Source organism: Thermobia domestica, chromosome 11 (assembly GCF_964235325.1).
Source record: "Thermobia domestica chromosome 11, izTheDome1.hap1.1, whole genome shotgun sequence".
Taxonomy (NCBI): domain Eukaryota; kingdom Metazoa; phylum Arthropoda; class Insecta; order Zygentoma; family Lepismatidae; genus Thermobia; species Thermobia domestica.
The window spans coordinates 13,020,912-13,038,078 of NC_137464.1; the positions used below are offsets into that span (position 1 = coordinate 13,020,912).

Below are 17,167 nucleotides of genomic sequence, written 5' to 3' on the forward strand. Positions count from 1 at the left end.
TTCTTGTAACTATTATTATCATTTTCTTTCGCCATTATAGAATTCTGGCTTTACAGGTCCTTTTTTTTCTTTTGTTCTCTAATGTGTTCATTGATCTTGGTTTTAATCTTGTGTTTGGTCATGCTGATGTAAAATCCTTGCTCTTGAAGACTGCTTTGTCCACTCCTGATGGAGAGGAAACATCAGTATAATTACTTGTGGAATCAGTTCTTGATTTCCTTTATATTCCTTTAAAGCCATTTTAATTTTTCATCTATGAAATACTGGTTCTAATTTCCTATTTATTTTGGATAAAAAAGAACGTCAATCTAACTTTTTTTAGTAAGTTTGGTTCAAATAGTTCTATCTGTGTGTTGTTAGAAGTCCTTAAGAATAAAATGTTTGCGGCAAATCTTTCCTGTATTCATTTTGTGATCTAAATGATATACATATTCAACTTCAGTTGACGATTTTTTCTGACCGGAAGGATATGAATGAGTTGCTCGCAGAAATGAGATACTTGTAAAAAGACCTATTGGAAAACTTGTATTCTAAAATGAATCGTAAACAACCAACAACATAGAAATAAGCACGCAAAATCTTTTACAGATTTCGATTGGCGTTTTATTTTATTAAGAAAACAAAGGAAAAGAATGAGGAAATTAGTATATATATTCTACAGATGAAATATTAAAATTGCATGAACAGCTCAAAGAGTGGAAAGAAACTATTAATTTGTTACAAAAGTTATTAAACTGATGTTTCCTCTAAGTATTCTGTAATGGGCCTTATATCGCCATAACAAAACACAACAGCCAAATCAAAACAAATTAGAAAAAAAAGTATTTCTAAACTGTTGATGACAACAAACTAAATCTTGTACAGTACTGTGCAGAAAGTTGTTTTCCTTGTGACAGTACGAAATTTTCTGAATGACTACCTGTCTTATCTGTGCTGTTTCCAACTTTTCAAGTGTTCGAGGAAAAATATCCACCAAGATGACACTTTTACGAGTGGTTTCTAAATTGGTGTATAGAAAACTCTCTATTTCCATCCTTAGTCTTGTTTGCTGATTACGCGAGATGGCATTGTCGATATGCACAACCAAAAAGAAAGAGCAGCAGGAACTTTAAACACAAGATTGCATACCCAGACTAAAATCTATTGTCAATCAACACATGGCTAGTTATAAAGGAAGATGGACTTCTGGTATCAAATTTTGTAACACGTGGTCGTCAGATAAGATGTAACATGTCTTGTTTCTGCAACAAAATATTCCACAAGTAAAGTCTGTAAAATGTTCCACTCAATAGCAGGTCTCAACTTCAGTTAATACATGATCGTACTTTCACCATACAGTGGCTCAAAAACTTTACTTAAAGAGGATGTTTTCCAGTCATATTCAAAAAACGTCTTTTCTTGCTTTGTTCAAGGACTTCACCTGCGGCATGTTTTCATGCCATTAACCAACACCCTGTATATAAGTGCTTTGAAAATATTTAAAAATTACCTGACCGCAAAGGAACCCGTCGAAGAAATGTATTAATGTCACATATTTTCCGATCCGTGCCAAAATAAAAATAAACTTCTTCTGCGACAACGGCTATATCTTCCTCAAGGTCTAAAGAAAGAAAAAAAGAGAGAAAGAGAAAATATAATTACATAATATGAAAATTAATTATCTAAAATTAAACATGGAAATGAATACTTTAATTTTAATAGTTACTCAATTTTGGACTTGGAAAAGCACACACATACCATACGCTCTATGATGTCTTCCTATTTCGTTTTTGGTAAGGATTGCTTATATCTACCCATGAACTATTAAGTTTTCTTATACAAATGTTAGTTGTAGAATGAATACAGCGACAGACAACAAAATATGACAACATATAGATGAAAAACAGAAGATTTTTTTAAAATAAAAAAGTTAATATTATTTATTCGTAATCAAGTACTCTTTCAGAGGTTCGGTTCTTACGTTAAGTCATAGACAATGGGTGTAGAGAACTTTGCTCTTTATATGCATTAGGTATCAAAAAGAGTGACGGAAGTCACGGAATGAGTTTCTACTTTAAATACTTTTAGTACGTTGAAGCCTGATGTATATAATAATAGACAAAGAAAATACGGCAATCTTTTACTTTTGTTGCTCCATCAATATTTATTTTCATATTAATACTATCCTTTGGTCCCCCAGACCCCCGAGTCTGCTCTGCCTACGGCCTCGCATTTCTTATCTATTGGCCTTTGCATCAACAGTGAATTTCGTGAACTTGCTCTTCATATTTCCTGTCCGGAGGTTTCGCCCCCACACACTGTCTTTGCTCGGCCTACGGCCTCGCACCTCTTGAACCCATAATTCTATCGTTTCTTTTCCTATTTCAACTGTCTGAAAGGTAAGATTTTGTATCCCAAGAAACCGCCTATTTGAATAGCATGGGAATTTCTTCATCCCCCTTTAGACCCATAAAAAATTTAAAATATTCACTTTTGGTAATTTTTCTGTCGGTTAGCCTTGGAATGCTACAATCATGCTAAATTTCATGATTCTAATCCTGTCGGAAGTGCCTAAACATTTTGGGCTGTAGAAGACGTCCCATATAAATAACATGGGAAAGATTTTTCAGTTCTCCATAAAACCACTCTACGGTTGGAAATTTTTTATTTCTGATACTAACGCTAACGAAAACGTACAAGCATACTGAATTTAAAGTTTTTATTCCAATTCTAAGCACCTAAAATATGATATTATAGATAAAAAAAACGGCCCATTTAAATAACATGGGGGAATTCTTCATCCCCTCTTTAGACCCTCTAAAAATTAAAAATATTCACTTTTGGCAATTTTCCTGTCGGTTAGTTCCGGAAAGCTACAATCATGCCAAATTTAATCATTGTAGCCCTACAGTAAGTGCTCAATAATTTATGTTAGCTCATGTAGTTTTATAGATAGTTAAAATATTAGATTATTCCGATGTAGAAGTAGAAATGATGTTTATACCTAAACATATAAGAACTTGTTTTCAACGTTGAATTGTTTATATTGTTAGTATGGAGATAACATTAAAATAGAAACTTACAACTTACCTTCAGAGTTACATTGGCGCAATTCTTTTATATAGATATGAGAATTAGCCTCCTTGATGCCCGTTACTAGAAGTTCTATCTCACGGCCTGTATACTGCGACATATCTAGCAACAGTCTTTCATGATGCCAACCTCCTGTCTGGAATAAATGCATATATTAGATAATAGTATATTCAAAGACTAGTTTCTTCTTGTCATTTGATTCGTAAGCTGTCAGCTTTTCCAGACAATAACGTGTCTCTAGTTTCAATAGAGCTTTTTATAGACATCTCTTAGCAAATTCAACGATGGATTCTCACAACTGCTTTCTAAGCTATTCATATTATACTGACACGAATCATTCCCAACCCCTAACACCTAATACTCGACTGGAGTTCACTATTTTAAATTGTCATATTTTCTGTACATATTCATTTTCACTAGCAACTTCAAATATATATTGCTATGCATCTATGGTACTTGAAATAACATATAAACAAATTCATTATTCTGTATATTTACAACAACAACAATAATAATCATAATCATAATCATAATCATAATATGACCACATGGCTACTCTACTTCTATAGCAGTTTCCTTATCTTCTGACAAACTGTCAATTACAGCAGCTGTCCCTTCCTCCTAGGATGCCAAAGTGTTTTCTCCATTCTAATAGCTTTCATTTATTTTGCCTGATTGGAGTCGGTAACACTGAGGGCGGTTAATCAGCTATTTACAGTGGTTAAGTCGTTCGGTCGTACTACGGTGTTTGTGTGCTGTTGGAGGAATGTCGGTAGCTAGAAAGGGAGATTTCAATATTTTCTTTCATAATTCCAGTCTATAAATTAGGAAGGGTCGAGAGGTCTTCTTGTTTCTTATTTTTAGATCCTCTAGCAGGTCGAGAAACGTACCTTGAAATTTTTATTAATTCTGCTCTTACCAGGGAATGTGAGAATCATTTCTTTTATTTTGTTTCTTGTTCTTTGGTCTTTTTTCTAATATGTACTATATAAACGACACCTCTCATCTGATCACTGTCCCATAGGTAATTCATCAGTACATGGATGACAAAAGAGAGTAAGATGTACACTCATATCCAAAATGATTGTCGGATATCTATAACTGTATTCTTGTAAGAATATCATTTCATAAGGATTTTGCAGGATACTTTTAATACTGATACTATGTGCATAATCGGGAAATGTATATTTGTGGTAAATTTCATAGTAAAAGAATTATAAATACGAAAATTAGAATAAGTGAAACAAAATGTTGCTAAATGGACTTAACAACGATAAAAAGTTTGTTTCAATATTATCACTGAATTTCGAGTGGTGATAATACTTAGAAAAATGCAAACAAAAGGTTAATACTCACCACAGAAAACAATCCACTCCTTTAGGAGGTACTTTAGGAGAACATTATCTCCATCTTGAGCCCAGTCACAATTTGAAAAGGATTTAAAACGTGGGGAGAAATGTGAATGGGTAAAATTGGTTAAAAATGATTTAAAATGTCATATATAAATGTATAAACCTTATATATACCTTTATACCTTATATATACCTTATGTATAAACCTTATATGAACTGCAATGTATAAACCTTTGTATACTGATTTCCATAAGAGCTTGAAAGAAATTGTAATGCAGAGTCAAGATGGCAATGTCAGTGTGATGGATATTTTACTTGCACAGAGAACCAAAGGGGAAAAAATTTAAATTTCAGTAACTTATTCCTGTCTGCAATATTTCTTCCAATAACGAATACTGATTGTGAAAGGACTTTTTTTTTAAAAAAAAAAAAATATAATAAATGATAGAAGGCTACAGATGAAAGATGATGACGTAGAAACGTGCAACATGCTGCACTTTTCATCAGAATAATAATTTGCAGACGAGATATACAAGAAGATACTGCGCTAATGTATTGTATGTATGTGTTTTTGCATGTGTATGTGTTTTTGGTGTATACCTAATACAATGTATGGGATTTTGTGATGGCAATCGTGAAGATACTGTGCTAGTGTATTTTAAGTTTTTAGACTTGTGAAAAAAGAAAGAAGTAATTTGTTGTTAGTAACTGCAATAATAATAATAATAATAATAATAATAATAATAATAATAATAATAATAATAATAATAATAATAATAATAATAATAAAATGAATAAATAAATAAATAAATAACTTAGCATTATTGATTTATTGTTTATTACTTATATTGGGCCTATATTAGAGTTTGTATATTAGAGCTTGTAAAATAATTTACTTAACGACTAAATGAGAAATTTTATATCTCAAAATGCGACAAAATACGAAATTTTTAATTTCAAATGCGAAATGTTTAATTTCAAATTCGAAAAATTCCTGCCCCTACCGATCACAAATCAGTGCAACCCCCATTGAGCACGATCCCATTGGTAATAATGACCCCGACTCGAATTGAGATTAGTGAGCCCGAGTCTCACTGAGTGTAGTGAACCCGAGCTCAATAAACGCGCACCCCAACGAAATTAGTGAGCGCGAGTGCCCAGCAGGCTAGTGATCCTCATTGGAGGACGTGAGTCCAACCTCAGCGGGAATAGGAAAGCGAGCCCCATTGAAAATAATGAACAGAACCCGTGAGCTGCAGATGGGAATAAATTGTGAACATTAAAGTGAATATTCACTACATGCTACATGCGCAATAAACATTACATGTTCACATACGGATAACCTAATGGTTTGAGCGAACACTACTGGCGGAAAAGAGAGCAGTCAATCAGGTTTGTCTCGGTTGTTTTTCGGCTTCACCGAGTTACAGAGATAAATATAGCTATGGGCAAATCCTCTGTTTTATAACATCTTTGCTTGTCCTCCAGGATCGGCATCTATGGCTCGAATTATTTAAATTTCTTTTAAGCTTTTCAACTTCGTATGTTTGAAGAATAAATTATTGTCTCTTACCCGCTTAGTTTTGTTCGTTCTTAACAATATATTTATCCCCATGCCAATTCGATATATGCAAAGAAGAAATTGCGTGAGGGAGATTTTTTTTTTCTTACATGTAGCTTAAGAAGTTCATGTTGTAAGTTTTTCTCATAATCTTTGGGTAGGAAAGGAATAGAACAAATACGAGCATTATTTACATTGATTCTGTCTGCACGTTTACACAAAGAAACTCACTGTCGTTCTACCAACAACTATTTTGGAAAGCGGTGATATAACAGGAGTCTTCCTTTCTCAATTCGGACGATAAGCAACAGCATAATTATTATTATCAGTCTCGGACTGGCTCGTGTAGGGCCCCGACAGGAGCCTCACAAAATATACTAAGTTTAATCTTCTTAATTTAATGCGACTGGGGGGGGGGGGGTTCTCATAAAGCTGTCAGCTTCATTTACTCGTGGTAATGATGCTCCAAGGTGGGGACCTGTTCTGTTTCTTTATGGTATTGCAATAACTTGTCAAACGACTAACAGAAGGCTCCAACAGGATTTTATAAAAGTCAGTCTCATTTCGGCATTCATGGTCCCCCATTCTTCATATTGTTGAAATATATTCTTACTAGGCCACAAACAAAGAGCCCCAAACAGGGCTTTATAATACTGTTAATTTCATTCCAATAATGATACCCCAAGATTACATTCAATGCTAGAGAACCACCGAACTCTGGGAACGGAAGAACCTACAAAGAGTAACCATGCTCCAACACGGCAGACATGTTTTATCTTACTTTCCATGCTATTCAATATTCATTATTATATATTTAGAGAGGGCCCCGGAAGGGACCCTGCCCTTCTGCCCTGGCCAGTCCGAGCCTGATTATTATTATTCATTTTTGTCTTAATAATTATCCATTCTTTATAAATTTCACGCATCAACACCGCGCACTGTATTCCCTACAATGTATTTGTTTCGCACTTTCTTCCACGTGATGTCACGTCGCACAAGAATTCTGGAGTAGTAGTAATTGCATGACCTGACCGCACTTTTGGTTATCCAATTTTGGGGCCACATGGACCATAGTGAATGAATCAGGGATGCTTTGGCCCGGGATTGCGTCACCTATTGAAATTTTGCTTATGCTTATTCAGGGGCCATGCACGCTGGTACGAATGAGTCATAGGTAGGGCCTACCTTGGCCCTGCTATGACGTCATTGAATTGGGAATTTTGGATTAGAGGTCATGATGATTCTTTAAAATTACTAAAAATATGGTCTTGATGATTCATTACGTTATGAAATAGTACACGTTTACGAATGCTTTTTTTTCGTTCCCTTTTATGGCATAAAATTTGGAGATTGTTATCCCTTTGATGAGATGGACTATCACTGGTGCAAATGAAATCTTTAGTTTTACGTCCCACGCTTATGCCGGTTAGCGTATGCGCCTTTAACGTGGGAGACCAGAGTTCGATTCCCGGAAGGAGCTCATGCGGTTCGGATTTCACGTTAATTAGTAGGTTCTATTTTCGCTGCTGAATTTTGGGAGGAATACTTGATTTTTGGTTGTTATCCCTTTGATGAGATGGACTAACACTGGTGCAAATGAAATCTTTAGTTTTACGTCCCACGCTTATGCCGGCTAGGCTAAAGGAGACGGTGACGATGAAAAATGAATGAAAGTATGGGAGAAAATTGGAGTATCCCGATCATAATGGTGCCCACCACAAAACTACTTTCTCGAGGTTTGAACCAGGGACCCCATACAGCAGAGGTGAACGTTCTACCACTGAGCCACCACGTCCCTTATTGGTGCGAATGAAGTAGAGGTATTTGGTGCGAGCTAATATGTTCGTTTGACGTCACTGAACTGGGACTTTTAGCTTGGATGTTATGATGGCTTTTTCGTTCCCTTTTATGGGTATAAAATTACTAAAACAAGGTTTGATCTCTTTCTTGATGATCTATTACATTATGAATTAGTAGACCCCAGTAATAGTATAAATTAATATTAGTATTAATATGAAACTCGAAAACTTTGGAGTTTCTCCGTAGCTAACCGGTTAGCGTATGTGCCTTTAACGTGGGAGACCAGGGTTCGATTCCCGGAAGGAGCTCATGTGGTTTGGATTTCACGTTAATTAGTAGGTTTTATCCTCGCTGCTGAACGGGACGTTAAACTCAAAATCAACTTAATTCGAAAACTTTGGGAGGAATACTTGATTTTTGATTAAGGTATAGTTTTCATTCACGGGACTTATGGGATATTCAATTGTCAAAAAGTGTGTCCAGGAAAGCATACATTTATTGAGACGCATAAAAGTAGGGGAGTGAAGATCCAGGACATGGTTAACAACAATAATTTATATCGTATTCGTTTGTGGGTTAAATAAAACTGTTAAAAAGATTTAAAAAGTTTCTTCGTGTATTGACTTATAATCATATGTTGAAAAGGAAACGTCAGCTATATCGTGTAACCTATGCTTACGTATTTGTTGTCACAGTATCGTTGGCATAGTTTGTTCGAACAAATACGGTGTTTAATTGCCAAATAGTGTGTAATGGTTTACTTTGAAAGGATATATTTATTCTTTGAGAAGGATAAAAAGAATGGGATGATGTGATTTTGGACATCGTTAGTACCTCTCGTTTTCGTTTGTGACGTCACATTTACTTTTCGCTTAAATCTGATTGGTTCATTGTAATAACGATTAATCTACTTATGTGACGAGATAACATTGAGGAGTTATTTCTTATGACAAAACAAGAACATATATGTGTAATGGTTTACTTTGAAAGAATATATTCATTCCTAGAGAAGGTAAAAGAGGGAAGTGATGAGCTGACTTCGAACCTAGTTACTACTTTTCGTTTCCGTTCGTGGATAAATAATAATGACGTTACATTTACTCTTGGCTTAAATCTGATTAGTTCATTGTAATAACTCTTACAAAATATTGTTATTGGTTTGAACGATTTAAACGTTCAGCGTTTGTGTTTAGTTTAATTAGTAAGGGCTTAGCTGATGGAAAACTATTCCGACAGCACTTGCTATATGCTTGTTATATGTTGTTTAGGTTCATGATTAAAATGTTCTCAATATTATGTAATATTTCTAAGCTTGATTGGTTCTTTATTACAGTATATGGATGCGTATAGGCTTTTATAGAGCAAGGGTACATGGACGAACGTGATTGGTACCAACTTTTTGTGGGTTAATTTGGCAGAACCAAAGTCATGGTCCCCAGAACTAATGTTGGTATTTGATCACCTAAAATTGCTAAAGATACGAGGGCTAGTCAAGAAAGACTTGGACTGATTTTTTTCTAGGCAATTTATTATTACTCAGCAACAGGCACATGATCCTTTTCAAAGTAGTCCCCGCCCATTTGAATGCACTTTTTCATTCGAGTCTTCCAGTCCACAAACACGTGTCGCAAGCCATTCTTTGAGAGGTCCTTCAAAACCGCCTCCGATGCCTTCAGAACCTCGGAATTATCGGAGAAGCGGCGTCCACGCAGTCTGGATTTTAGGACAGGGAATAGAAAAAAGTCGCACGGTGCGAGATCTGGGCTATACGGTGGGTGTGGCACACAGTTGATATTGTGCTGATGTAGGTATTCGAGGACAGCATGTGCCACGTGTGGTCTCGCGTTGTCATGGTGGAGTCTCCAGCCGCCATTGCGAAGGTTTGGTCGTTTCTTCGCAATGTGCTGCCGTAAGGTCTGAATGACTGACACGTAATATGTTGCAGTTACAGTAGTGCCGGAGGGAACAGCATGCTGATACACCATACCAAGATGATCAAAGAACGAGATCACCATCACCTTGCCTGCCGACTTCACAATCTTTGCCTTTTTTGGTGTGGGCGAACCTGGTGTCTTCCACTGCGTACTGGCTTGCTTGCCCTCAGGATCGAAATGATGAAGCCATGACTCATCGCCGGTGACAATTGACTCCATATAAACGTCTCCACCATCCTCAATCCTTTGCAACAGCTTCCTGCAAGTCTCCACTCGAACGGCCTTCTGCTCTGGTGTCAGGAGTCGCGGAATCCATCGCGCACACTCGGCTCATGTGGAGGTGGTCATGCAAAATTTTTAAGGCACTGCCATGAGATATGCGTAGTGCGGCTGCCAGATCGTCGATACTGATGCGGCGATCTTCTCTAACAATGACTGCTGCCGTGTTAATGTTCACCTCAGTAACAGCTGACGCTGATACACCTGGTCCACCAGCTTTCGTGATTGTCATTCGGCCCTCTTTAAACTCTTTGAACAACCAGAACACGGTACTTCGTGGCAGAGCGTCATCTTTGTAGGCTGCTCTCAACATTCCTAGAGTTTCTGTTGCACTTTTCCCCAGGCGATAGCAGAACCGTATAGCTGCAAATTGTTCATCTCGTAATGACTCCATTTCTTCTACAGGCGACTTCTAGAGGCGGCGCAGAACATCACCTGCAATAAAAAGTCGTGGTTACCAAACATGCAATGATTCCTTAACAACATTTTATATATATGCACAGCAAGACCCACCCTACTTGTATGCCAAACTATGAAGCTCCAGCGTTAACAGAACTGCCGGGAAAAAATCAGTCCAAGTCTTTCTTGACTTGCCTACGTATAATTGGGAAGCTTTCTAGCCTCATGTATTCTCTTTATTACGTTATAGCCATGCACGGTCTATATTTAGTCTCCGAAGGTCATGAGTTTGATTCTCGATGAGAATTTATATGACTTTGATATTAACTTAAATTCTTGTGCTGTTTAGGATTTATGCTCTACATAGACGTTGTCTGAGCTCTTCAAAGTAGAGTTTGTTGTTACTTTATTTACATATAATGAGGATATGCGTACCAAAATGCACTCCTCTTAAGCTTTTTGATGATAGAACCACGATACTTTAAGTTCACCTTCTTGGTCCTGGTGTTAGTTCGTGTAATTTATATCTTAAATAAAATTGACTGTTTAGTTTAAATCATCATTTCAAAAATATTTTAGTATGTGCCAAAAATTTTCAGTGAATGCAAAGAGGGAATCGTTTCACGGTTAACCGCCAAACGTTATCCGGTTTTTAACTATTCGATTATAAATTATCGGTTTTTAGCTATTCGATGAACAAATAAACTGTTTTTAACTATTCGATTAAATTTTGAGTCCACTAATTTCCAGTTATTACAAAAGTTCAAGTGAAAATTTGAAACTAAATTTTTTCGAACTCAAATTTTTAAAATCAAAAATATTCAAACTGAAATTTTCGAATTAAAAACATCAAACTAAACTTTTCGAACAAAAAAGTTGAAATCAATATTTTCGAATTCAAATTTTCAAACAAAAGAAATCAAACTGAAATTTTCTAATTATAAACATCGAACCAAAATTTGAAATAAAACTTTTCGAATTCAACTTTTCAAACCAAACAATTTCACACTGAAATATTTTGAACTAGAAATTCTAAACTAAAATTTTCGAATCAAAACTTTTCAAACCAATTTTAGAACTAGAAAGTTGAAACTAAAATTTTCGAACAAAAAAATGAAATAAAACTTTTCGAATTCAAATTTTTTCAAACCACACAATTTCACACTGTAATTTTTGAACTAGAAATTTTATATTAAAATTTTCGGAAAATGAAATCAAAATTTTCGAACCAAAACATTTCAGTCCAAATTTTTGAACTAGAATGTTGAAACTAAAATTTTCGAATTCAAATTTTTGAAACCAAACAGTTTCACACTGAAATTTTTGAACTAGAAATTTTAAGCTAAAATTTTTCGAAAAAATGGAATCAAAATTTTCGAACCAAAACATTTCAATCCAAATTTTAGAACTAGAAAGTGGAAACTAAAATTTTCGAATTAAAAGTTTCAATCTGTTTTCGAACTAAAAATTTTTATAACGAAATTTTCAAATCAAATTTTTTGGACCTAAAATTTCAAACCAAAATTCTCGAATTGAAAGTTAAAGTTTCGAACAAAAGAAATAATTCGAAATTTTCAAACAAACTTCTTGAAAATATTTAACCATAGCCGTTTACTGATTTTAAAATTTTAATTGTCTTGAAGAAATATTTGGGACTAAGTTTTGAGAGATGAACCGTTTGGTAAGCCATAGCCAGACCGAGACATTGACATTGCTTGAAATGAAGTTGAATCAAGCTTTATTTCATCAGACAGTACTAACTTACGATCCGTTTTAATGCATTTTTGTTTCAGATCAACGGCCAGCCATAATCGGACTTTTTTTTCGTAACATCATGAAAGCACGCAAAGCTTCTTCTGGTCATAGCCGCTACGCTACGACAAACCCGAATCCCTACCACAGAACAAACATAAACGCATATTTCAAGACCTTGAATCGAATCATGCAAGACAATAAGGCAATTAACATTGCGGGAGTTCTTGAGACATGGTTTTTATGAACATCGGGATCAATTACAACACGTCTTTTGTCCCATCTAATCCCGAGATCTTGACCTGTCGTAAGTTCTGGAGCTCAAAATTCTGAGCAGATATCCTTCTACATTTTCGCTGATGGAACTGTGTGCTGGATTGATGCCTATCTGGAATGATATCCCTCTGGAAACCTACAATAACTTACATGGCTCCATTTTACGATGGCTCAGCACTGTTCTGTAGGCTAACGGTGGTCTCACATTGTATTGGGCAAGTAAGTTGGATTTTCTCGAAGTTTTCCCATTATTTTGATAACCATATGTATCTGATAGCAAAAACTGTTCATAATTGCTGTTGTTAGTGTTTTTTATATTAACGTTGGAAGAGTGTAATTATTACTTTAAGACTGTCTACGCATAGCCTCGAGATAATAAATGCAAATGAAAGAAACTACATTGGTATTGAAGATTAACGGTAACTGTAGGACATAGGCTGCAAATAGAAATGCAATGTTTTAAATTATTTCGTTCACATATTTATTTCAATCTTTATCTCCCATTGCATCATTTTTGCTTTTCTACCAACGAATGTATCTTTCATTCATGTGCATCTTGTTAGCAACATGCAGGATTAGTTTGCACAATAGCAATGGGGAGTTACTAGGGAGTATCCTTCTTTTTCATAGATGTTCACACAAAAAAATATGGAATGTCTTAATGATATTTTTGCTTGCAAGCCTTAAAACCATCAACGTAACCTTTTGTTAAGATTTTCTCGTTACTTCATTGCTTATGAAAATGAGTGGAACTTACCTATGGAAACGACCGCTCTTCATCTGTGAAAAGAAGGCGAACAATTTAGGAATAAATGAATGCGCACACAACTGAAGAAAACTTGACTGATGGAAAGTTCACAATACATGTCCTTTTTACCTATTAAAGAGAAAAAAACTGTTGCTAGGGTTGAGGGCACAGAAATCTGTATGGTGGATGGAAAGGGTCTGGAAAGTAATCCAAGTAAGTTGCACATTATAAAAATATTAATATAGTAAACAGTTGTTTTACCATTGATCCTAATGCAGAATCCTCCCATAACTTAACGGAGTCTTCTCCTTCACCTTCCGCTTCAACAATGATTTTATTACTGGATCCAGGCGTTAAATAATAGATCGTGGAAAGACACAACGTGTCGAAGGAACGAACAATTCGTGGACTACGTAAGAAGCCTTTCTCACTGTCCAAACGAACAAAATGGCTCCCTATTTCTGGAAAAAATGTTAAATATATAATATTGCATTTTCCTGGGTAGTTTGAACTTCGAGAAATATTTTTAAGTAATGATAAGACCCAGGTAAAGATAATACAGCAACGAAGTTAAATATTAAACATTTTTGTATTAATATTATTAAATAGAAATGCACATAAGATTCTATTTTTACTTATTCATAATAATCACCATAATCGACAGCACAAAATGTTGAAGAAAAATCAATATATTAAAATAAAAGGATAGGTCTAATATGAATAACAGAATAACCTATCGCAGAGTAAAATAAAATAAATAATTTCCACTTCCATTGCTGCCGAAAATGCTATACAAAAATTATAAATTGTGATCAATGCAAATTTAAATTTGTTTTATAAATTCTACAACAATATAATAATGCTCATACACGAATCGATGAAATTTCGAGAACTACCTAAGCTGGACACCCTTTCCTATGTTGTATTTTAATTAATCTCTTTTCTAAATTCTACCTAATCGAATTCGATAGGGACACGAACATAACTACTCGAGGACATTTAAGAGAAATCCATTGAATTTTAGTGGGACTCAAACCCACGACTAATAGCGCTTTCAGTCAACAACCGATCGTCTCACACCATTCCACTACGATCACCGGTTTGCACTTGCTACATCAAACATATTTGAGTAACACCTCCCGCTATAAGTTTAAGTATTGATTTTGTATTGTCTGGTTTAAATCTAATTTGCCCTGGCGTAATAAGTCTATTGAAATTATTTATGTTTACGATATTTGTTATTTTAACGAATTGAATTTATTATTGATTCTTGTTCTATCTATATGATATTATTTTATTATTATATGATAAATTATCAAGTTTATATAGAATATTCATGGAAATTAACTTGTGTGCGCGCAGCGAAAACATAGTAAGACCTTATTAACCTTTCTGATACGATTCATAATCCGAAACTCTAACGGCTGTAAAATGCCTCGACTTAAAGGTTGCGGAGAACTGTCTGCTGCTTTGCGAGGAGAAATCATTATTTTCAGACTGAGATTGAAAATAATAGATTATTAAAAAAAAACAACAAGGAAACAAGCAAAATAACTAATACATAGTAGTTTCCAAGTGTCTAATGTATTGATACCAATGACCTACACAGAATTTCATCAGGGAGGACTCTCAAGTTAATATCGTTTCAGGATTTTTGTATATACAGATCCTAATCAAAATAGTGGAAACCTGTACTTTGAAACAAGTTAAACATGTTGGTTCCCAACATTCAAACAGTGACTGCAACACAGGGCTATTGGTTGTGGTATATTAGGGCAAATTTTGTACTATGTGAGGAGCAGTAGAACGCTAGTGCGCAGTGAAATGTGCACATAGTAAGATTGTAAAGTGTCGTATTTCCAAAAAGGACAAATGGTTGGTGCTCGGTTATGTCATGCAAGCGTGACGAAAATGACAAATGTGTTGGGTGTGTCGCAAGATATAGTGTCCATGTTGATGACGATTTACTAAACTCACTGTAAAACCACATCGGTGAAGAGAAGCAATGGTCGTAAGAAATCCTTCGGTGACAGGTCCCACCGAACATTAAAGCGGATTTCACTCAGAACCATCGTCGACTGCGGTGCAAGAATGGAAGAATTCAAGCAGGATCTCCCAAAGCCTCTATCGACAATTACGACATGGACACAAGAGGTCGGGTTGCATGGGTGAAAGTATTAATAAAAGGACCATCACGGTTAACAAGATGCCAATGGTGCTGGGACCCGGGATATGCAACATGTACTGCAACATGCTGATGACTAGAAAGATGTGATGTGGTTAAATGAGTCATTGTTTACCTTATTCCAAACTACGGGCGAGGTTTATGTGTGACGGACGCCGAAAGAAGCGTATGAACCACAGTGTTTTCACCCAACCGTGAAACGTGGCGGTGGCTCTGTGATGCTATGGGCAACAATAATCTAGTTTCCAGTGGATCCTGTTCCAATGCTTACCAATCACATGGCTGTCTGTTATTATATCGCTATTTTTGGGTACCATGTACACGTGCATTCTATGGTTTAGATATTTCCGCCATATTCCAAGATGGTAATGTGCCCATTTACGCAGCCGGAACTGTTGTGGTGTGGTTAAAGAACATCGGGATTAAGTTGAAAACATTTCCTGCCCTGCCCAATATCGGACCTGTTCATAATTAAACAAGTGCAGTCCGTTTCGAAAACACAAATCTGGCGCAGATTTACCCCTCCATCTAACCTCTATTACAAAACTGAATGATGCACTGCGCGCGAAATGCTGTAATATTCTTCATGCTGTTGTTCTCGACCACTATGACTTCCACGTTGCTTCAAAGCTGTTCTAAGGTCGAAAGGTGATCCAACGCTAAATTAATTTGGTAAGTTCCATTTTTTGGGAGTTTTTATTCTATTGATAAGGATCTGCCTACCTCATGTGTATTTTCTCAAAATATCTTGTTGAAGTTGGTTAAATCCGGGAATTCCGCAGTAGTTTGTTATACAATAGTAAAGCAAGTTCCTAATTATATATTCATTACACGTTGCAAGCTGCTTTACTTTTTTTGTATTTTAAAATCAAACTTGACATTGATGAATAGCTTTTAATTATATATTTACATTTCTGTTGCATATGAATGAGTTATACATCCGTTGCACGTGTTCTTTAGACACGACACATTAGGTTGTTCAAACGTTGAATTATGATATTAGAATGAAAACAAAAGAAGCGGCTGTGTTGGATACTGAATTGTATTGATAGTTCATAATTATTTTTTCTGTGTAGATTCTTAGCATATATTAAGAAGGGTAGATATTGTTTTGTGAAGAATGAATAAGGTGTTTGACGTATAATGAATGATTTCCGCTTTTTGTGTCTTGTGAAATGCTAATTTGACAAGCAGGATATAAAATTCCTTTAGAAATGAAATATGCAGATCACACGTATAACAAGGTAATATATTGTTTGTTTCATTTATAGGCATGACATCTCGCATCGCTTTTTCAGCATGGCTGTGGTCCTTGGAAGGGGGAAAGAATACTCTGGAACTTTGGTCGTTGGAATGGGGGAAAGAAGATTCTGGAATTTTCGAGATTGCTCTCAAGGTTATTAGAGTTATATAAATACCGACTCATTTGCATGATCTGTACACTTACGAAGAAGGTCGTATGAAGAGCATGTGTTAAGTTTACGAAGAGATATTACTTTACTACTAGAAGAGAATGGAAAATTGATTAGTACTAACTTTGTACTTTTCTGTTTTGTACTTGTTCATTTTTATATGAGAAGGGACATTGGAAATGAAATACATGTAAAACACACTGTAATTGTTGGGAGTATAAGGGGACGAAAGTGTTTGTCTTTTACCGGGAATTGATTGCGGATTTTCCGGCATTGAAAATCATGAGTCGGTGTACTTATATGTAATTATGAATTCGCTAAGATATAGTATAATGTAATATGGAGGCTACAGAGAATCTAGATTGTTCATTGCACCGCGACTCGAACCAGGATTCTC

General features: G+C 35.5%; 1 protein-coding gene across 2 annotated transcripts in view; it reads right to left on the reverse strand.

Annotated features, from left to right (window-relative positions):
• The window catches only part of LOC145663899 (receptor-type tyrosine-protein phosphatase delta-like), a 212,260-nt gene that overhangs the window by 85,777 nt on the left and 109,316 nt on the right, over positions 1-17,167 (reverse strand). For both annotated transcript variants that reach the window (XM_081730070.1, XM_081730069.1), the window contains 3 exons: positions 13,435-13,634; positions 3,070-3,208; positions 1,490-1,600 (listed from right to left, as the gene is read on the reverse strand). In XM_081730070.1, coding sequence (XP_081586196.1) covers positions 1,490-1,600; positions 3,070-3,208; positions 13,435-13,634 — 450 coding nt within the window. The remainder of the gene's footprint in view (positions 1-1,489; positions 1,601-3,069; positions 3,209-13,434; positions 13,635-17,167) is intronic.